At 37.3% G+C, this 22,152-nt stretch overlaps 1 protein-coding gene across 9 annotated transcripts in view; it reads right to left on the reverse strand.

Moving 5' to 3' along the window:
• The window catches only part of Cfap44 (cilia and flagella associated protein 44), a 110,247-nt gene that overhangs the window by 6,063 nt on the left and 82,032 nt on the right, over positions 1-22,152 (reverse strand). For 8 of the 9 annotated variants that reach the window (XM_087215532.1, XM_087215549.1, XM_087215544.1 and 5 more), the window contains 10 exons: positions 20,751-20,928; positions 17,898-18,368; positions 14,682-14,885; positions 13,550-13,745; positions 11,105-11,215; positions 9,723-9,853; positions 8,529-8,645; positions 7,297-7,498; positions 2,403-2,563; positions 1,264-1,398 (listed from right to left, as the gene is read on the reverse strand). In XM_087215532.1, coding sequence (XP_087071658.1) covers positions 1,264-1,398; positions 2,403-2,563; positions 7,297-7,498; positions 8,529-8,645; positions 9,723-9,853; positions 11,105-11,215; positions 13,550-13,745; positions 14,682-14,885; positions 17,898-18,368; positions 20,751-20,928 — 1,906 coding nt within the window. The remainder of the gene's footprint in view (positions 1-1,263; positions 1,399-2,402; positions 2,564-7,296; positions 7,499-8,528; positions 8,646-9,722; positions 9,854-11,104; positions 11,216-13,549; positions 13,746-14,681; positions 14,886-17,897; positions 18,369-20,750; positions 20,929-22,152) is intronic. The other variant, XM_087215553.1, reaches the window with a different exon arrangement.

Consider the following 22,152-nt stretch of genomic DNA (forward strand, 5'->3'; position numbering starts at 1 on the left):
AAGCAGCCAGCTTGTGGCTATGAAGGAACACCAGGAAAACTGCCCAGATAGCCTGATATCACAGACCCACCAAGCCCAAAACCCACAGTCATCTCCCTTGAGACTACTTGTCAAGTGAAAAAGTGTTTCCTGTTTGTTTAATACTCTCAAGTGGGTCTTGGTTATTTGTAGCTAAAAAACATGCCCAATACACTGTCATTCCAGTCGGCCACTTTTAAGTTACCTCTTTCTCTCCTCGTCATACTCAATCAAATTTTGGCTACTCTTATTTTACAATGTCTTGTGACACTTGCTTTCTCATTGTTACCAACTACCTTCCAGTTCATCCCCAGATCATTATAAGAAGCAATGAAGCCAGCTTTGGAGGCAGACAGACCAGAATTTAAAATTAACTTCACCATGCATTAATTCTGAGAACTTGAGAAAGTTACTTAACTTTTCTGAGCTTGGGAAAGTAGTACTTTGAGGATTAAAATGAGACAGCCTATGTAACTTGTAAAGATATACTAAGTAAAAATGCACACTGCAGAGACATATTCTGGCAATCTCCTTCCCTGGAGAGCTGATTTCCTGCCTCCAAGCTCTTTGCTCTGTGGACTTTCAAAGCACAGCAAGTCAACCAATCTTAACTGGCTGCTTAGTTGGTGTAGATTTTGCTTAGGTATTAACTCTCTCAAACACTAACTTGATTTTTTAGTGGATAAAGGGTCCTTAATATTCAAATTCGAGTCTTCTTTTTATAACTAAACTCCATTTATAAACTCTCCAAATCCTTGTATTCATTCCCCATGGAATAAATGTTTTGGAGGGACTTTTGCTTAGACCAGTGATTCTTAAACTCTAGGCTGCATCAGAATCACCTGGAAGGATTGCCGGTGTACAGATTACTGGACATTGCCCTCTGAATTTATTATTCATTAGCTCTGGTAGGGCCCCAGAATTTGCATTTCTTGGGTGATAGGAATAGGGGAACATATCTTGAGAATGCTTGGCTTAGACTATTTCTGGGATGCTTAAAGAAAACATAAAGTGAAATCCAAGAGAGCAACTAGGTCTGTTGTTGTTGTTGTTTTTTTGGCATCGGGGATCGAACTTGGGACCTTGTGCTTGTGAGGCAGGCATCGAAACCACTGAGCTAAATCCCCCGCCCAGAGAGCAACTAGGTTTGTTTAAAAAAAATGCTAGCACCTGACATTCTTGTGAATAGCTACTTTTATAGGACAACCTCAATTCTGAAAAGAGGTACTTAAAAAAGGAATATACCTGCTGGTTCTGTAGTGTATTCAACCGAGAATCAAGTTTCTTTTTCTCAATACATAAATCATTCATCTGATGAAGTTTTTTGGTGTGTTCTTTTGTCTTCATCATTAGTTCCCACCGTGCTTGGTCAATCTTTTGCTACCAGGCCAGGGAGATATAAAATAGATTAAGTAAATAGGAGAGGAAATAGAGACAAATGAGTATCCAGATTTGATGAACATCAGGAAAATAAAGCAACATGCATACATAAAAACATACTCAGAAGCCAATATGAAAATGTAACCAGAAGCAACTGGTTCTGATTTGATTAAAGATAAGAATGTAAGTATGCTCAAGGATAAAAGCAGGCAAAAACTAAGATGCATATAGATATCACCCTATTGCTGAGGAATGATACCCATTACTTAAAAGGAAAGATGATTAATTTAAGCAGCAAATTGCCATGTGCTCTTTTCCCAGTCTTGGCCTCACAGTGGATGATCTGAATGAACACATATTGGCATAATGGCTTTCTTTTGCTCTCTTATTGCTCCAGCAAGTTATTTTAGATTGTACATATCACTGGAACAATATGTAGACATTAAGCCTTCTAAAACCCTACCAGCCACATAGTCTATCCATGTTATAAAACTTATGACTTAGGCATGTTTTATGATTACCAAATTGAAACAGCAGGCAGAAGCTATAGGATACTACGATTAGGTTCATCAGAAGATAGCAGTTTCATTTCTTTTTCTTTTTTCTTTTTTTTTGGTACTGGGGATCGAACTTGGGTCCTTGCGGCTGCGCAGCAGGCGGCAAAACCACTGAGCTAAATCCCCAGCCCAGCAGTTTCATTTCTAACACAGAGCATCAATGTAGGCCTCAAAGTAGAATCTCTCCATGATCTTTCATGCCATTTTACAACATATTTACATTCACCCTGTACCCCCAAACCCAGTGCAGATCCTTTTAGTTCCAGATATATCCCTTCAACTGGTCAGTAAGGGAGCAGAAATAGACTTAGGACCCTGGGGCACCAGATAGGGCTCCCAGACATCTGCAGCTGTACAGATGCTTCATAGGAACCACTTATGGTGTCCCAGGATTTCTTGCCTTCCCCCAGATTTAACCAGGGAGACTTTGTGGCCCCTCCTCCTTACCTCCCACATCTTCATTTCCTTTGCATTCATTAGCTCCTTTTGAAGTTTTTTGATCTTCAGTTCTTCCAGTGTTGTGTTAACAGAAAGTGTCTGAAGAGCTTCTAGATCTATTACTCGGCCAAACTTGCTGACCATTAGTTGACGGACTGTTTGTTCCATTTCTAAAAGAACACAGTCATTGTTTCAGGCTGTTCAGTGGCTCCCATTGTTATTAAATGGACATCAAAAGTAATAAATTTCTAAGTAACAGCTTCTGCAAGATGATAAAATTTTTCTTTTTTTTTTTTTTTTGGTACCAAGGATCAAATTCAGGTCCTTGTGCTTGCGAGGCAGGCTGTGGAACCAGTGAGCTAAATCCCCAGCCCTGGTAAAATGTTTTGTTACCAGTTGACTTTTCTTCTGTGGCTTTTTGCTTCTTGCGTTCCTTACATACAATGCCCATTCCTATATTGTCTTTCATCTTCAAAATCCTGTGTAAAATTGACTTATTTTCCCCAAGCGGCTTATACACTCTAATCTGCCCCTTCTCAGACTGTTAACAGGCTCCAACTAAATTATGAATTTTGCTATTATTGATTTCTACAGCAGCTATCATTAAAAATAGAGCAAACACTTAATAGCATCTTCCATTTTACTCCAAGTAAAAATTAAAGTCCTTGTGGTGGCTCATGGGGTCTGCCTCAGCCTGCCCTGCCATGCCTCTGACATTCTTTCCTACACCTCTCTTCATCTGCTCTACCGCTAATCTTAGGAATAAATGTTAAATGAAGGAGTATGTATGTATCAAACAGCTACCTATGGCATAATATTTTTAGAAACTTCTAGAGGAACATATTTTTTAGGATCTCATCTTGTGAATGGATTAGTTCACTGATGGGTTCCTAAGTGGATGGACTATTGGGAGGTGGTGAAAACTGTAGAAAAGTGGGTATAGTTGGAGGAAGCTCACTGGGGAATGTGCCTAGGAAGGGCATATCTTTTTCCCACCCCTTCCTCTCCCTTTATCTCTGCTTCCTGGCTGCCAGGAGGTGAGCACCCGCTTCCTCCACCATATGGTTCTGCTGTCATGATGTTCTCCCTGAACTTAGGCCCAAAGTGATGGGCCAAAACCTCCAAAATCATGAGCAAAAATACATCTTTCATCCTTTTCTCAGATATTTTGTCACAGTAACTGTTTGTCACAGTGATTAACACAGCAGTTATCTCCACATGAGGACAGAGAACGGGCTAGAGTCTGCACCTGCCCACAGGCAGAGGCCACACTGTGAATAATATTGTTACTGAGTTCAGCGGTGGGTTCACAGGATTTATTTTGGTATAATATTTGATAACTTACACACATATGTTCCATATACCAAAATTACAAAAAGCATTTTTTTGAGACTGGATCTCACTATATAGTTCAAGCTAGCCTTGAACTGACTACGTAGTCCAGGCTGGCCTCAAACTTGCAGCAATCTTCCTGCCTCAGCCTTCCAAATGCTGGGATTACAGGCATGCACCACCACACTCAGAGCAACAAACATTTAAACAGCTAATTATTTTTACACTATACATCTTACCCTAGCCACCTTAATTGCAGGTAGATTAGAAACACAATATGAAGAACACTACTAATAGGGGAAACTACAGGAAAATATCTTTTCTTCTTAATTAAAAATTATATATATTTATCATGTATATAATTGTTCTGAAATATGTTTACATGTGGAATGACTAAATTGAGGTAATTCGCATTAGAATTATCTCATATACTTATTTATTTACTTATTTTAACTTACTTTTGGTGGTCAGAACACTTATTATCTATTCTCTCGGCAATTTTCAAACACATTACTATGAACTATAGGCACTAAGTTGCACAATAACACTCTTGAACCGGTTCCTCTTTCCTAATTAAAATTGTATACCCTTAAGCAACACTGGCCAAACATCTCATTCTATCTCATAGCCCCTGCTAACCACCAAATTCTACTCTCTTTCCTATGAGCTCAACACTCCCCAGATGAGTGAGATTATGAGCTGTCTTTCTATGCCTGGTTTATTTTGCTTGACACAATATCCTTCAGGTTCATCCATGTTGTTACAAATGATAGGATTTCTTTTTTAAAAGCTAAATAGTATCCCATTGGGCATATGTACCACATTTGCTTTATCCATTTATCTGCTGATGGATATTTAGGTTGATGCTATATCTTGTCTATTCTGAGTATGCCATGAACATGAACATGCCATGGCATGAACATGGCATAACATGGGAGTATGGGAATTTCAACATACTGATTTCACTTCTTTACGATATATACCTAGAAGAATGATTGCCTCATTAAAAATATCTTTATAACCTCAAACTAGAAGAGGATTTCTCAAATAAGAAATACACAATGCACAAACCAGAAGTAGACTGGTAAAATTTACCATATTAAGATTTAAACCATATATATCCCCCAAAATACACCAAAGTAAAAAGGCCTGCCATAAACTAGAAAAGATTTGAAGTACAATAGACAAAAACTGTATTAAGAGCTCCCTAAAATCAATAAAAAAACAGAAATTAGAAATAAAACATGGGTAAAGATACAGAACAGTGGGCAAGTTGCAGAAAAGGAAATAAATAAATGTATGTAAAAAGGTTTAACCTCTTCAACAATCAAGGAAATGTGAATAAAAATCACATTGAAATATAATTTAATATCCACCAGGCTGGGATTAGAGCCTGATAGTATAAATGTTAATGAAAATCTGGAACCTAGCCAATTCTCACATTCTGCCAGGAGAAGGATAAACTGCTTCCATCACTGTGGGGGGCACTTGGCAACATCTTATGGAGTGGGAAATGCACAAATGCCCCTATGACCCGGAGACCCCAATATTAGAGACTGACCTTCTCAGACATGCACATAAGGAGATGTGTATAAGGTTTACTGTAACATTGTCTATAATAAGGAAAAATTAGAAATACCTAAATGTTCATCAATAGGAGACTGACAAAGTAAATCTTTTTATGTTGGAATATAAATAACTCAAAATAACTCTAAAAATGGGTTAAATGAAGTGAATCACATGGTAGGAATGTCATCAGAGTTAGAAACATGCAACAAACACTGTGTGAGAATACATACATACATGTGGGTACATATCTACAGATCTGGTGGTCAACCCTGGGGAAGAATCAGCAAATAGTATTAGAAAGAGAAGGGGCTTCATTTGTAGGTATCTTCAATGATTTATTTCTTAAGTGTGGTAGTGCATACATGATTATTATATTATTCTAAATTTTATCATAGGTTTATTTGCTATTTCTACTTCTTAGTCTGAGAAATGTTTGTTCATTTCAAATGTTCAGGCTGGGGATTTAGCTCAGTGGTTCTGCCACCTGCCCCACAAGCACAAGGACCCAAGTTCAATCCCCAGTACCAAAAAAACCAAAAAACAAATGTTCAACATCACTGGTCATTCGAGAGATACAAATGAAAACAACGCTGAGATTCTACCTCACCCCAGAAAGGATGGCTGCTATCAGGAAATCAACCAATAACAAATGCTGGCGGGGCTGTGGGGAAAGAGAAACCCTGCTCCACTGCTGGTGGGAGTGTAGACTGGTGCAAGCACTGTGGAAATCAGTATGGAGATACCTCAAAGAACTAGGACTGGAAGTCCCATTTGACCCAGCTATTCCCCTGCTGGGTATCTTCCCCAAAGAAATAAAAGAATCATACCACAGTGATATATGTGCACCCATGTTCACAGCAGCACAGTTTGTCATAGCTAAAACTTGGAAACAGCCTAAATGCCCATCAGCTGGAGACTGGATAAAGAAAATGTGTTTTTTTATAAAATGGAGTACTACTCAGCCATAAAAAATGAGAAATTAGAGACATTTATAGCTAAATGGATGCACATTGAGGCAATACTCTTAAGTGAAATAGGACACACATGTGTAAATACCAAATAGTTTCTCTAGTGCAAGAAACTGAAAGTGTAAATAAGGACTAAAAGGTATAATAGATAATGTGAAATAGGAAGAAAAGGGGCAAAGGGGGAGGGGAAGGGGGAGGGGGAGGGGAAAGAAAAGAAGGGAATGCAATTAATATGAGAAAATTAAACAAATGAAACAAAGTCTTTATAAATAGGGAGGGATGGAGGGGTTGAAGGGAGGGCAGGGAATGGGGAAAAAATGAAAACCAAGAGAGATTATGTCAAGGTGCAAATTTCCAACGATGAATGTCATTATATTGTATACCTAAAATGTACCAATAAAATTAATTTTAAAAAAAGAAAAAAAATAAATGTTATCACATACAAAGAGAAACAGATTTTGTGATAAAGGATTTCTCTTTTTATGGTGGCAGGAGAGCTGGTAAATAGGAAGATGGGAAAATGTTTTTGTTTTCTCTTTTAGTGGTTCTGATTCTGCAATCACTGTTTTAAAAGTTGGAGATCATCACTTGATAGTTCCCTCTTGTGCCAACAAGTATTACTGGAAAACCCACGAGCTTCCTGTAATGGTCCCCCCACAGCCTCATGAGCTCATAGGTGGGACTTCTGGGGGCAACTGGATCATGGGGGCATGATACTCTTCAATGGATTAGCCCACTGATGAGTTTATAGCTAAATGTGATGTTGAGAGATGAAGCCTGGTCAAAGGAGGAGGGTCTCTGGGGGTGTGGCCTAGAAGGTTATATCTCCCCTCTTCCTCCTGTCTCTCTCTCTTTATGCTTCCTGTTGCCATGTCATGAGCTGTTTCTCTTCTGCCATGCTGCCCTACCTTGGAGCCAGCTGACTACAGACTGATACCTAGTCTATAAGCTGTGAGCCCAAATAAATCTTTTTTCCTTAGAGGTATGGGCATCAGGTATTGTATTTTAAGTTATTAATATACTTAGATACTCACTCTCTATGTTTTTTGCCATCTCCCTCTTTTCTCGGATGAGCATTTTACGCCTCTCCCAGCATTCTTTGTTAAGTTTTTGCTGACTGGTATTTTCTTCCTGGAGCTGTACAATTCGTTCTTGCAGCCGTCCCAAGGAGTGGTTGGAGAAGACCAAAGTACCAGAAAGATCACTAGGTATTTCCCCAAATACCATATACTCTATCTAAAAAACACAGAGGAAGAAAGGAGAGGGAAAAGGGAAGTAAAAAGAATTGAGATGTGCTAAGTACATATACCAGCTCCCCACAATGAATGTAACCATCATGTACTGCAAACAGGTATTAATAAAAAATCAAAATAAACAAAGACACAAACTAAATGTGAGCTAAGAGAAAGCAGGAGAGGAATACTTCTTTCTTGTCCTTGGTTTACTTTCTTGCCTTTGGGCTTCTCTCTCTCACCACTGAATGACAATGACCAGATAAACAGAAAATTACAGATTGCAAGCCACATTATGTCTCTCTGGAGACAGCAAACCTTCCCACACAGATGGAACCAATATTTCAGGGTTGGCAGTGTAGGCAAACTGCTATGTAGAGCTTACCTAGTTTGGGTCTGGTTATATAAAAAGTATATAAGGATGATCTTGTTCTTTTATTTGTTTGTTTTTGTTTTGTAGAATAAAGTTTCTTATCCTGAGCCTTTTTTTTTCACTGATATGTATTTCCATTATTTTATATAAGTTGTAACTCAAGTCAACAGTGGAAAATGAAGAGAAGGAATAAAGAGAAAATATTTTCTTTTTGTCTTGTCATTAGTTCATGTTTAATTAAAGATGGTAGAGTGACATGTGTGTAAGATGCCACATCTCAATCTCCAGGCCGTTTCATTCTTAAATCATTTCTCCAGACCTGAAATGACCCAACTTTTAAAGTGGTAATGAGTCCCAGGGAAATACGCACACTTTGATGTTCTGCTTTAGTAACAATCTGTGTGTGTTGTGTTTTTTTTGGTACCGGGGATCGAACTCGGGACCTTGCACTTGTGAGGCAGGCGCCGCAACCACTGAGCTAAATCCCCGGCCCTTTAGTAACAATCTGATACTGGATAAGAAAAGTTAGGGTGTCATCCTACGTGCAGAATCCTCCGCCAAGGTGCTTCTCCCCACTGATGACCCGTGAAGCTCTCTCTGGGAAAGTCTGGGAATGATGCCTCTCTGCTCAGACTGGTTGGGATGAGCGCTCAGATCTCACCTGGTGGAGCTTGAATGGAAGCACAACCAGCACCTCATTCAGCTGCTGCTGCTTCTCTCGCTGATAAGCCTCCAGGGCCTCCTCTGCTGTCTTCAAATTCATTGCCACAACTTTTACCTGTAGAAAGCCCCGTATGAGCGATGCTGACAAGACCCAATGAACCACACCGAAAGTGGGAAGTGAGGGTGTCTTAGGAGGGAGTACAGCATGAGCAGGATGTGCTTTGTTGGACTGAGGTGGAATGTGTATTATTTTCTTCCTGCCAAGTTAGGACCCACATCACTTTTTCAATCATTCCTATGCCCCCAAAGTTTTAAGATTTTGCACATAAAAGCTCAGAAGATGTGTCCTCATCTCCTTTTTTATTTTCTGCATGAGAAGCACCCCTCAGCATGGGATGTCTTTGTCAGAGTGATGAGAATCTTGTTTGGCCATAATGACCTCATTAAATAAGGAGGGAAATCCCTTTAAAGGAGTATTTCTTTTCTTTTTGGGGGGGGTACCAGGGATCAAACTCAGGAACTTGCACTTGCAAGGCAGGTGCGGTGCCACTGAGCTACATCCTCGGCCCATAAAGGAGTATTTCTAAAGCATGTTCTTCACCTCCTAAAAAATATGAAAGGTTTCCATAACATTGACTGTTTGTAGGAGGAAATAAAGTTTAAAAATATTTCTGAGTATAAATCAAGTTGGATGTTGTTACTCTACACAAGAGTAGCTATGGGGGGAAATGAACAGAAAAGGCAGAAAGTAGTCAATATTACACCAGAAATTTAGCTTAGTGATTGACAGTATGCAATGTGTGCATCCCTCAGAGTGTCAGCAAAATGATTTTGGGGGGTACAGAGAGAAAATATCAGAATTTCTATTTATTTTTACCTCATTCTTGTGAATGTTTCATAGTATACTAAGATATACTAAAACATTTCCTAAACACAATTTAAAATATATATCATTTATTATGGAGTATGCACTGTAATTTTTTTGCTTATGTAATTAAAAAGTTTAGAGACCAATGATTAAGATAAAGAATCATTAATTTGTCTGATGATCAAAGAGCAATGACCTGTACCACTATTCATAACATTTGAAATATTCCTTCTCTGACAGTCCTAATAATGTCATTGTTATGAATTGGCTGGGAGGGTGTGTAGCATGTTGGGAGAAGACAAGCAAGTAGGCAGACAACCATACTTTTTTAGACAATGTATCATATTCCTTTTTGAGGTTATCGACAATTTTCTTTTCTTCAATCAAGGCCTCCTCTATGTCCAGCCTTTTCTCTCGAAGTTGAAGGGCTCGTTCAAAAAGACCCACATCACAGCCTGAAACGAGAGTAAAAATTAAAAAGTAGCCCCATTTGTTAGGGAATGTGGTAGTTCTAGCAGGGTGGAGTCTGAGCTTCAGAATTAATAATGTCTATTCACAGATCCACTGCACTTACGGCCCTGTTACTCCAGGCAGAAACTGTGCTAGGCACTTTAGGTACATGCTCTCATTCAAGGCTAGAGGCTACAAGATAGTAACTATTGTCCTTATTCTATAGGTGAATACCTAAAATCTCAGAGGTGACATAACTGATACACGATAGCATGCATGATAGCATGTCTTCAGGTGCATTACCTTTCAATGCTTTTCCACTCTACCACACTAACACCCATATTAACTAACCAAGTAATAGATAAAGAATGTAAAAACACAATGCTAAGATGGAAATTAGAAACCTTAATTCTAGCCCTAGTTCTACAACCATCCCACTGTGCGGTGTTTTACAAGCCATTTAATTTTGCTGTAAAGTAAGGAGTTGCATCACAAAGTTTTCGTGCTCTCTTCTACTCATAAATATTATCATTAGACACTTGTTTTCAAAGTTAAAACAAGATTTAAACTTTACTTGAAATTAAACTTTTATATTTTGATTAAAACGTTATTTTAATTGTCTAGGAAATCAAATTACAGACCAAAGCAAACTGGTTTTCTCCAGTGAACCATTTACACTTGAGACTATAAGGATGTTTGTCTAGCTGCTCTAGAGTGGTTTCACCGTGGTGAAAATATAAACTGCCAACCATTTCCAGTGAAATGGAAATTTGTAGCACAAATTTCTCACAAAGCAAATTTGAAATATAAAATGAGTGGTTTTTTGGGCCGGGGATTCAGCTCAGTGGTTCCGCCACCTGCCTCGAAAGCACAAGGTCCCGAGTTCGATCCCTGGTGCCAAAAAAAAAAAAATTACGTGGTTTTTCAAAAAAGGAAAGTATTGTTTAAAAATCTATATAAGTTGTCATCCCATGTGTCTCCAGAAAATGAAATTTGCTATATAATTTATAGTAACTCTGAATCAATTTTGTGTGCAGATTATTAATTTATTATTTATATAAGGTTTTTTGAGGGAACATACATTAAATCAGCCAGAGAGCCTCCCACAGAATAATTAGACTCTTCTTCATATATTTGATGCCACCCTTTCCTTAAATTTTATTGTCAGAGAATTGTGAATTTAAAAAGGAACTTTCTTAATATTGTCAATCCCTGGTCACACTTCACAAAGAACACATGGTTTTATCCAAACACACCTATGGGGCAGATAGAATCATCCAAAACCTCAGCTTCAGATCCAAATTCGTCTTCATCATCCTCCAGGCTGGATTCATCTTCATTTGATTCCTCACTTTCCTCATCTTCATCTAAGGAGAGAGAACTCCGTTAGCAGAGGATCTCCTCTACTAAATTAAGTACTAGATTTTTAAGGTATTTTTCAATGAGTCAGACAGCAAGAAAATAACAAAAACAAAAAGCAGATTATTCACTATTTTTAGGAGAGTATAAAATTGTTAAGGACACAGAGGTCACAAACTCAGATGCCTGCAGAAGGTCCTGTGGTTATTATTAATGCATCAAGTCAAAAATATTAGCACCCAGTTACCAGGCTACCATGCTGCAGCCTACCAACCACACACTTGGCAAAATGGGCCCACAACTCCTAAGTCACTAAATTCTCTAAAAACAGGATTTTCATAACTTACCTAAACTGAACTTACACTATTTATAGTTTTTACCTAATTCATCTATTGTGAATATTTGTGTTTTGCTGCAAAAATATTATTTGACTTAGAGATCCTATACCAGAGAGGTGTTATGTTGATAGATACTCTCTCCTTTCACCAAACTTGAGACAGCCTTCTTTGAGTCCTCTTTCTGACTAGCTCCCAACCTTTGGTTCTGTCCTTAACCCACCTTGTCCACCTGTAGAAGAATTCTGCTAAATTTTCTTAGTGAAAATCCTACACCCTTGATATTGGATCCATTTCCTCATATACCCAGCCTCACAGTGGCGCCTTGCCTGCCTGGCAAGTGCGAGGTCCTGAGTTTAATGCCTAGTATTGAAAAAAAAATTATCCTACTTGTTAATAATTTTTGCTCCAGTGATGCCACCCTGCTCCTAAGCTATAAATCTCTACCTGCCCTGTATTCAGAGTTGAGCTCCGTCTCTTTCTCCAAGTACAAAACCCTATTGTAGTAACTCCCTCTGCATAAAGTCTGCCTTAACATTCTTTAAAAAGCATATTTTTATTACAATGTTATATATATTTTTTTATATAATATAAAAATGTCTACATACTAAAGCAATCTATTCACAAGGGTACTGTGCCAAGGCATTGTAGACCTTTCTACCTTGCCCCATTTTCTTTTAAAACACTTTAAGGACATCTATGAACCACATATCATCAATCTGCAATTCCTGTTTCATGGAACTCCAAATTAGAGATAAGAGATGAACCTCTTATTTTCCGGATTTCAGTTTAAGGTCTCTCTTAATGTTACTTTAAGTGATCTGTGACACCAAATAAAATGATTCGGAAAAGTTTCAAAATTAATTCTAAAATTTTTTACATAGACTTCTGCTTTCTGAAAAGAAAGTAGACAGGCCGGGGATTTAGCTCAGTGGTTCCACTGCTTGCCTTGCAAGCACAAGGACCTGAGTTTGATCCCCGGTACCTAAAAAAAAAAAAAAGAAAGAAAGTAGACTTACTATTGTCTATTTCTCTCTAAATACAGCTAAATACTATGTGTAAAATATACATAAGATTTTGAAAGATGGAGAGAAGCAAGCAAACGAAGAGTGCATCTGAGAACCTGAAAAAAAACACAAAACTGTAGTGTTTTCATTGGGTCTTCTTTTTGCTTTATCTATATCAGACTTAGGAGTGAATAAGTTGGCAAGTTAGTATACCATCAGGTGCAGGTACAGAAAGGTCCAACAAAAGTTTACTCTCTAGTCAAAGAATAAGGGGAAGCTCAGAAAGATAAAACTTTTAGACCTTATTCACTTATTCCAACAAAACACTACAGTAAAATGTGCTCCTATGTCTACCCACATCACCAAAAGGTGAGTGAGAAGGACTAGACATCCACACTCACAGGGCTGTAATGAGGTACTCCAACACTTTTCACTTTTTTAATATGAAACTAGGCTTCAATTGAAAGTCGGCTGGGGATTTAGCTCAGTGGTGCTGCCGCCTGCCTTGCAAGCGCAATATCCTGAGTTCAATCCTCAATACCCAAAAAAAAAAGAAAGTCATTTGTCACTACAAAAACTGGGAAGATCTTCAACTAAATGGAAAAAGACAACCAAAAGATTTCAACAAAAGGTGATAGATGTTAGAATTATCTGATAAACTAAAGCAGCCATGATAAAAATACTTTGGTGAGCAATTAAAAATACACTTGAAAGAAATAAAAAATACAAAGAAAGCTTCAGAAAATATAAAGGACTAATGGGAAATTTTAGAAGTAAAAAATATAATCCTATTAACACACATACACACACACACACACACACACACTTCACATAAAGACCCTAAAGGTTTATATCCCCTCCTTTTTAAACCTCAAAGTGCCTTTGCATTGCCTCTGTTGAAGTAGGGGGGGAAAGCAACAACATATAGGAACCTTAGTTACTTCTTTTTTTCAATATTAATGACAGGGAATAGAATAAAATGTATAAATAGAATACAAACCAGCATCTCCTTCAACCTCCCTTTTCTTTGCTCGCTTAATCTTCTTCTTTAGGACTTTCATGAGGAAGTTTGCAAATTTATTATTCTCTCCAAGGGCTGTTTGGAAACCAGCATAAAGAGCTTTTTCTTGCTCTTGGAGCTTGGTGATTTCATTCTTTTTCTCTTCCATCTCCTTAAGAGTGTCATTTATTTTCCACTAAATGAACAAAATCAAAAACAAATGATAAATAAATGTTTCTAATAAACCAGGTTCACAGGGCAATGTGTTTTACAGTGCAATCTTACAGTCTACAAACTTTTTTAAAAAGCTTCTTAGTAGAAGTCTACATTTCTACTTTTGCAGAGACAGCCATTTATTTCATTAAAATTTTATTCTTGTTTTGTAAAAATCCATTAAGTTCATAATCAGAAAGATCAGTTTTCTAATATTTAGCTTTCTTTAAAAAATCTAAATTAAATTGGAATTTTTACTTATATCTGGATGTCAGTTAAATATTTTTGCATGTCTCAAAAACAAAGATTTTTGTGTTGCAATATGATATGCAAAACAAAAATGTACATTATCTCTACTGAAGCTGATGTACCTAAAATTTGATCTTACTTTTCAGAATATCTACTTAACAAATCCTTTCTCTAAAGAAATTATAATTTGGTTCTTTAAAAATATATTTTATATATATATATATATATATACACAATCAAGCTGTTTCCTATGTTATTCAATTATCTATTACACTAAAAATAGCTATCATAGTTAAGATAGTCACCAGTTTCTTTCCCAGTTATGTTCATAAAGATAACAATCAAAACTCAAGTTTTTGCTGATGGCAAAAATACAGATTTTTGAAATCTATAGATAAACTAAATATAAGGTTCATTATTGAAAATTTCATTCTCTTACCTTACACAACATTAAATCAAATTCACTAAAAAATCAGTCATTTTATTCTGACCAAAGTTGCTAAAGACAGAGGCCAAACAGAAATAATGGGAAAGAGGAGAGAGAGAAGACAAGAAAGAGATGAGGGCTAGCATAAGAGGGGAAATTTAAGAAGAGAAGAAAGGGAAAAAGAGTCAAGTTCTCTCTATAACAAAGGGAAGAACCAGAGAGGGTTCTCCTGCCCGCTGTTACTTGCATGTCCTGCTCTTCTTTGTCTAATGAATTAACACGCTCTTGAAGTATGTTTTCCTGTTTTTCAAAATTCTTGAGAAGAAGAATTTCTTGAAATAAAGTGACATGGTGTAGGTCAGATAATTTCATCTGAGTATCTAGTTTTAGTTTCTGATGTCTCAGGAGACGGAGTTCTGCATCAAAAGTGACCATCAGTTCTTTGATCTGAGTAGAAAATGCATTTGAGAATATATTAAAAGCTAAAAGGAATTATAAATGAAAAATTTAAAACTACTGAACATTAGGGGCCAGGGATTTAGCTCAGTGGTTTCGCCACCTGTTGCGCAAGCGCAAGGACCCGAGTTCGATCCCCAGTACCAAAAAAAAAAAAACCCAACTACTGAACATTACTATTTTGTCTAAAATTATTTTTTCATTATGCCTTAATTATGGGTAGAGAATTATATGTATGTGGTCATATAATCAATTCACTAATATGTATGTGGTCATATAATTAATTCACTAATAGCATTTGCATAAATCATTAAATCATTAAATGGACTATATAGCCCTTTGAGCTATTTCCTTACTCCAGATTAAGATATTAGTCAAGAGGTCCTTCTTGCTGTAATGTATTGATGAAAAACTCTTTGTGGGAAGTGTTTATATCTGTCTCCTCTTTACATTCCTTGAATCACCACTGCTTGAGTTTCTTATAATAAGCCCAAATATTTATTCAGAAAAAAAATTTCAAGCCAACAGAGTGGTAAGACTTTTAAATAGATAAGTATAATCATGGAGCTACAGAAACTGTTTGATCTTCTTATCTTACTGAGGAAGAAATTGAGGCCAAAGGTGATTTTCTTATCAAAGCTTCTTTATTCAGAGATGAGATAAGAACCTAAGTATTCTACATCCTTGCCTGGACCCCATCCCACCCTGGACCAAGTACATTTAAGTCCTCTGCTTTTCTCTAACTTAAGCACAGATCCTCCCCACCTCTTCTCAAAGCACAAGAAGACATCAAAAGACACCCTCAAGGGCTGATCTGGAGGAAGAGGCAAAGCACTCTCTAGTTTTCACTGGGTTGTATTTTACACATTATGGAGAAACCCAACTGTCAAGAGCCTGTCACAAGTGAGGTTCTAGATTCATGGTTGAGGAAAAGGAAAACAATCGGTGGTTTGGGGACAGTGAAGTTACGGGAAAATTTGAGAGAGGCTAAAAAAATAAAAAGAAGAAAAACTAAACTTTTAAGTAAGTGTGGCTGTAAATTTTGCATTAGGGTTCCTCTCTAGTGCTTGTTCAATAAATATATATTATTCCTAAATGTCTTTGGAGGAAGTGCCATACTTTCTTCATCACAACACTATTCTGAAACAGGACAATATAGGTCTTCACGTTTATAAGGGCTGCATTTATTTCATTTTCATTAACCCCTGATAGCCTACACGCTTTGCGAGGATCGAGAATGTGGTTTTCTTGAATACTGCCATATCCCTACTATCTAGCTAGCATTGGCCCTGTACATAAAGTATCCCATAAGTATTTGTTACATTCATAAAATAGTTATAATTAAATCAAAACTTATGTCTGACTATCTATTACATATCTACTATTGTCCTAGATGTGGGGGGAATCAGAACATGAACATTGGACCCCTGAAATTTGCAGGGCTTACATTCCTAGGGTACCCATGAACTGTAAAAAACCACAATTTTCAGATATGGTCAGAAAAATGCCTATAAATACCTATTTAAATACTAATTATGCTATGTCTCCCACAGTTATGTAATTTAATTTAATAAAACACTATATATAGTACTGTAATAACTCAATTTAATAAAAAATACTGTACAGTAAAATATACAGGTAGTTCAATCTTCTGAAGTGTTTTAAAACTCTTCCAGCCCTTAGGTTCATTGCCAGAAGCCTTAAAAGGTGCAGGATATTTTTGTGGCATCTTAGGGATCTTAGGGCTTTAAGAACAAAACCAAGAACAGTAGAGATAGCTACATACAGCAAAGCAACCTGTTATGATGCAGGAAAACTGGTTCATCTGCTGGTGATGGGTTACAGGGCAGCAGCTAATCAGTGGCAAAGAGAACAGAATAACATTCTCAGATTGGCTACTTGCAAACCTCCCACCAAAAAAAAAGAACTGTGGAGGATATTTGTGGTTTCTGCAAAACTGTGAGGGTTTCCTGGAACAATTATTAGTTAGGTCCTAAGGAAAAATCTTTGAAGGACTGAGGCCAGAAACTCTGACCCACAACTTTGCAAAGGTATGTTGTATATATGACCCTTTTCTAGAGAACTATATGATCTAATTGCAAGATAAAACAAATCTGACACATGAAGAAAAACAAGTTTAAAATACAAGGTGTTGATTATGGGTACTGTTGGAGTTTAGAAATGAGGACAGAGTATGGTATGTGAGCATAAAAGGCTGGGAGGGGTGTGGAACTAGGCTGTGCTTTGAATGACAGCTCAACCCTGAGAAGAAATCATTGCAGGTAGAGGAGATAGCAAAGGTAAAAGCAAAGATGTGAAAAGGGAAAGCAGAGGAGGAAATAGAATGGATGAAGAATGGAGGAAATAATGGATGAAGAATAAGGTTGAGAAACAACAGGGAGCACTACCCCAGGCTGGAGATGAAAAGTCACGGAGCCAGGGGCTGGCAGCAGGGAGATATCTATCCAAGAAAGGTTCTTTTCCTTTCATATTTAAAGCATTTCCTACACATCTGTTCCCAGTCTAATCTTGACTTTCCTAAAAATAACAGTGCTTGCCATTCCTGCTCCAGAACAATCTCAAACCCAGCCATCACTCTCACGACTAGAGCAAATCACATCAGAGGAAGAGGATGGTCTGAAAAGCAGAGGGCTCTCCACTGTGCTGAGACAGTTGTAATTATTTGTCATTTATCATCTGAAGCTGGTCTTCAGCCTCCCTTTACCATAATTCCACTTAGATGCCAGATAACTGAAACATGGGTTTGCCCTTTATTATTAGCTTTCCAAAAAGAAAAAGTTACAGTGCTCCAAAGTTCTGGGCAGGGCACAAAGAGTTTTAGAAGGCCAAGGATGGAGAGGAAGCCAAGCCATTAGTGAGAGGTAAGATGATTCAGAGAACATTAATCAGAGAAATCTGAAATAAATTTTAAACTATATCTAATTTTTAACTGTTCTCCTTTTTCTTTTTTCAGCTTTAAGTAAGGACAGGTTTGTTTCTTACCCTGTTGGTCAAATACTGTTGCATATACAAGTGTTTAACCTCATCCCTCTTCATAATCTCTAGCTCCACATCAGTTGGCTCTGCTTTTTCAAATTCAATTTGAAGATCTGAACTGAATATTGATGCTCCAGAAAACCTAACTGATGAATCTCGCGTGGTCAAATCACTATCTTTTCCACTTGAGACTCCAGACCCCATATGTTCCACTTGGCTGGGCTTTTCAATCAGACTTTTCACCTTCTGTTCCTTAAACTTTATGAGGGTCTCCTCATCATACTGAAATCTCTTTTCTGGAACTTCTTCTGGGTGTATCTGAGGGATTTGAGGAATGGGGATATGCTTGGATATGTGAAGGGTCGCCTGAATGTTCTTCACTTCTTGTACCAGGCACTGTATTTCTTCAACAACAGCCACTTTAAGGTCTCGAAGAGAAAAGATGCACTTGTTCATGTGGACTTTCTTTGTATAGACCTGGAAAAAAATACAAGAAAGGAAGTAAAATGACAACTTTTTCACTAATGACAATTTGTTTCACAAAGGCTATCATTTGCTCTTATTCCTTGATTGGCAGGCCTAGTAAAAATCTAAGATGAAAATGTATCTGATCATCTCTGTTCAGCACTAAATTACTCACTAGCTTTTAGATTTCCGATTTATTATGGGAGGACAGCCTGGATCTCTGGTATCTGTTTGCTTCTCATAATTTGTTCCCTTCATCTGGCTTGTAGGGCTGAGTTCTCTTGAGTCCTTTCTAGAGCTTTATGTTCAGCTGGGTATAGTATGTTCTACAATATTTCATGCTCCCATTTTAATTAAGTATATTTCAGTGTAATGCAGTTAAGTTCATTCAAGACACCACATCTGCCCATCTTCTCTGGCAAGACTAGAAATTTTTAGGTTGGGTGGGCTGGGGGATATGGCTCAGTGGTACAGTGTTTGCTTAGGATGTATGAGGTCCTGGGTTTGACCCAAGTACCACAGAAAGAAGGAAAGAGAAAGAAAGGTAAGAGAGAGAGGAAGTTAGTTAGTTAGTTCAGGTTGGATAACTAATAAGTTGTGGTCACGTGAAATCTAGAAACCGAGATATAAACACATAGCTATCTAGTTAACAAGTTTAAATAGAACACGTTATGGTTTGGGTTTAGATGTCCCCCAAAGCCTTATGGGGTCATAGGTGGCTGAATCTAGAGTGTATGATGCTGGGATTAAGGGCGTGTGATTACTAAACCAGTACCCTGATTGGTTTGGCACCATCCTAATCCTGGTAGTCTAGATAAGATAAAAGAGGGAGAAAGATGCTGTTAAGGTCCTTTGTTGCTTTGCCACCTTCTGGGCACAATGAACTGTTTCTCCTCTGCCAAGCCACTCTGCCTTGGAGCCAGCCGATTGTGGACTGAAACCTCTGTGAACTGTGAGCCAAATAAACTTTTCCTCCTTTAACTTTGGGTGTCAGGTATTTTGTCTCAGCAATGAGAAAAGTAACTAAGACAGCATATTTAAAATAATGTGGTCCTAAGAACATTTATCTATGATGATGGATGGAACATAATGGATAATTAAGAATCACCTTAGGGGTGAAAAATAAGAACGAAGAGAGATTATGTAAAGGTGCAAATTTCCAATGATGAATGTCATTATATTGTATACCTAAAATGTACCAATGATTAGAATGAATAATCGATAATGCAAAATAGGAAGAAAAGGTCCAAAAGGTAGGGGTAGTGGGAGGGGCAGGGGAAAGGAAAGAAGGGAAAGGAAAAATGATGAGAAATGGAAAAAATGGAAATAAAGTCTTTGTAAATAGGGAAGGGTGGAGGGGGTGAAGGGAGGGTTAGGAATGGAGGAAAAATAAGAACCAAGATGCATTATGTAAAGGTACAATTCCCAATGAGAAATGTAATTGTGTTGCATATCTAAAATGAACCAATAAAAGAATTTAACAAAAAAAATCACCTTAGACAAACAGCTAGAAAAATGTCCAAGTGGTCACTAATAACATGTAAAATGTCCATTTTTACCCTAAAGGTACAAATTATGAGCTATGAGAATTTGTGGACATGAATTGCCATGGCAGGATTCCTGTCCTACTGATACATAACACCTTTGGTGAAGTAGAAAAAGAAACTTCTTCTTCCAGTATCCTTCATTTCCATTTGTCACAAAATTGTAAAATATTCAAATATACTATATGTGATATGACCGACACCTTCTCCAGTTTCATGCCCTGAACTGTGCAACTGCATAAGACATTAGGCAGCCAAGTATCAAATCCTCCTAAACACAATGACTCAGATGCCTTCTAAACTTCAAATAGTGAGTGAGGAATTAATATGGCAAGAAGAAGAAACTTTAGTAAGAAAAAAGAAAATGAAAAATCAGGATACTTAGAAGAATACAGAGAAATTCAGAAAACAGTATATTAATTAGTGTTGAGTTTCCTACAAAAGGCTGAAAGTCCTCAAAGAAAGACTTAACAATGACCTTTCCTCCTAAGTCCTTGGTTATTCATGGTAGACAAATATTAAATCCAACATGGACTTAACTTTCAGAAGTTCAACGCCCATAAAACAGTATAATGTTTTCATTCAAGAAATGTTTCCAGCCATACAACTGACGTGAAGGCTGGTGCTACCATATTAGCCCTCAACAATGATGACAAATCTCTTGTTCTTGCTAAGTCTATTCCCTCTTTCACGTAAAGAGGGCATTCTAGACAGCTATGAATCTTTTCAAAGCCTAAATTTCTGTGACTGTATATCCTTACAGACAAGCTAGAGAAAGAAGTGGTTTTAGCAGAATTCAAGTGAAAACCCAGAGTGTTTTCTCATTTTCATGAAATCTGTAGGTAAATACCAAAGAGTCAAGGTGTCCTAGTTCCTCTTCCTTCTTGGCAGCATTTATTCTCATGTGCTCAGGTATCTTGTAGTCTGGGGCTGTCTTTAGGTTGAAATCTCCCATATACACTTGGGCTTCTTTGATGGCTTGAACATCTTTGGGATCTTCATAGTCATCATCGGGTTTACTTCTGTACCTGTCGGAAAAATAGACAACCCAGACACAAATTTAACAGTAAACTCTAATTTTTCTACTTTAATATATGTACAGTTTCAAATTTAGTCATGAAGCAAAAGCACAATTCTGAATTTGTGATGCTACTTTGTTTATAGGGCCAGAGCATTTTAAAATTAATGATTATTGGGCTGGGGATTTAGCTCAGTGGTTTCGCCACCTGCTGCGCAAGTGCAAAGACCTGAGTTCGATCCCCGGTACCAAAAAAATAAAAATAAAAATAAAAGATAAAATTAATGATTACTAATAAGTATCCCAAGAAAAATAATACATATTTAAATAAGTTAAAACCAATCACTACATTGTACTGAAATAATCTTAATCACTGTTAGGCTTTTGTTTGCTTCTAAGTAATCCACACTAAGATTGCCATTTATTCTCTTAATATAAAGTAAGCCTTGGAAAGTGGGTGGTTTTAAAAATCATGAAAAAGTCCATCAAACTTTATTACATAAGAGATTGTCACAAAATTTTCTAGAAAAATAACCTAGTTAAGATGATAGCAAGGGCATATGTGTTTGCTTCCTCCTCTGTCCCCAGATTCTATAGGAATGACAATACAGAGGTACAGAAAGTAATAAATCCTTAGGAAGGCCAAAAATGGGATAGAAAATCACAAGCAAACCAATGATATTGTACATTTCTAAAAGACAGAAAGAAGATGAAATTATATTTCGGACCAAACCAGAGAAGACTATATCCCATAATACCCATAAGAGAAGGGTACAAAAAGAATTGAGTATGATCTTGGTAGATCCCTAAGAGGGTCCGAGCATAAAACGAGCTGCTGTGGGCAGTGGAATGGAATGACAGACATATTTGGCAAAATTAATTAAAGGGTTAAACAGGGATGACTGAGCCCCCCCCCCACTTTCCACATATATAAAACAGTAGCAACTTCTATACCAACATTTATACCAAGACTAAAACTGAAGAACTGCTCTGTACTTTTTGCTTGGGAAGTTCTAAGACATCTATGAGAATGGATAGCATTCAATTGCAAGACCCTTAATTATGAGACTCCAACATTCCTACCTAATTCTTTAAAGTGAAGTCTACCAGCCAATACAAACATGCACACACAGCTTCCAGTCAGCACTTTTCTTTAGAAGAAACCTTTTTTAGGAAAACAAATGCAAAACAGCAGAGGAAATTCATGCCATTTTTTGGTATTAAATTGGTATTC

This window comes from Heterocephalus glaber, unplaced genomic scaffold (assembly GCF_053883595.1).
Source record: "Heterocephalus glaber isolate CG9 unplaced genomic scaffold, H.glaber_assembly_v1.0 deba00000122, whole genome shotgun sequence".
NCBI classification, from domain to species: Eukaryota; Metazoa; Chordata; class Mammalia; order Rodentia; family Bathyergidae; genus Heterocephalus; species Heterocephalus glaber.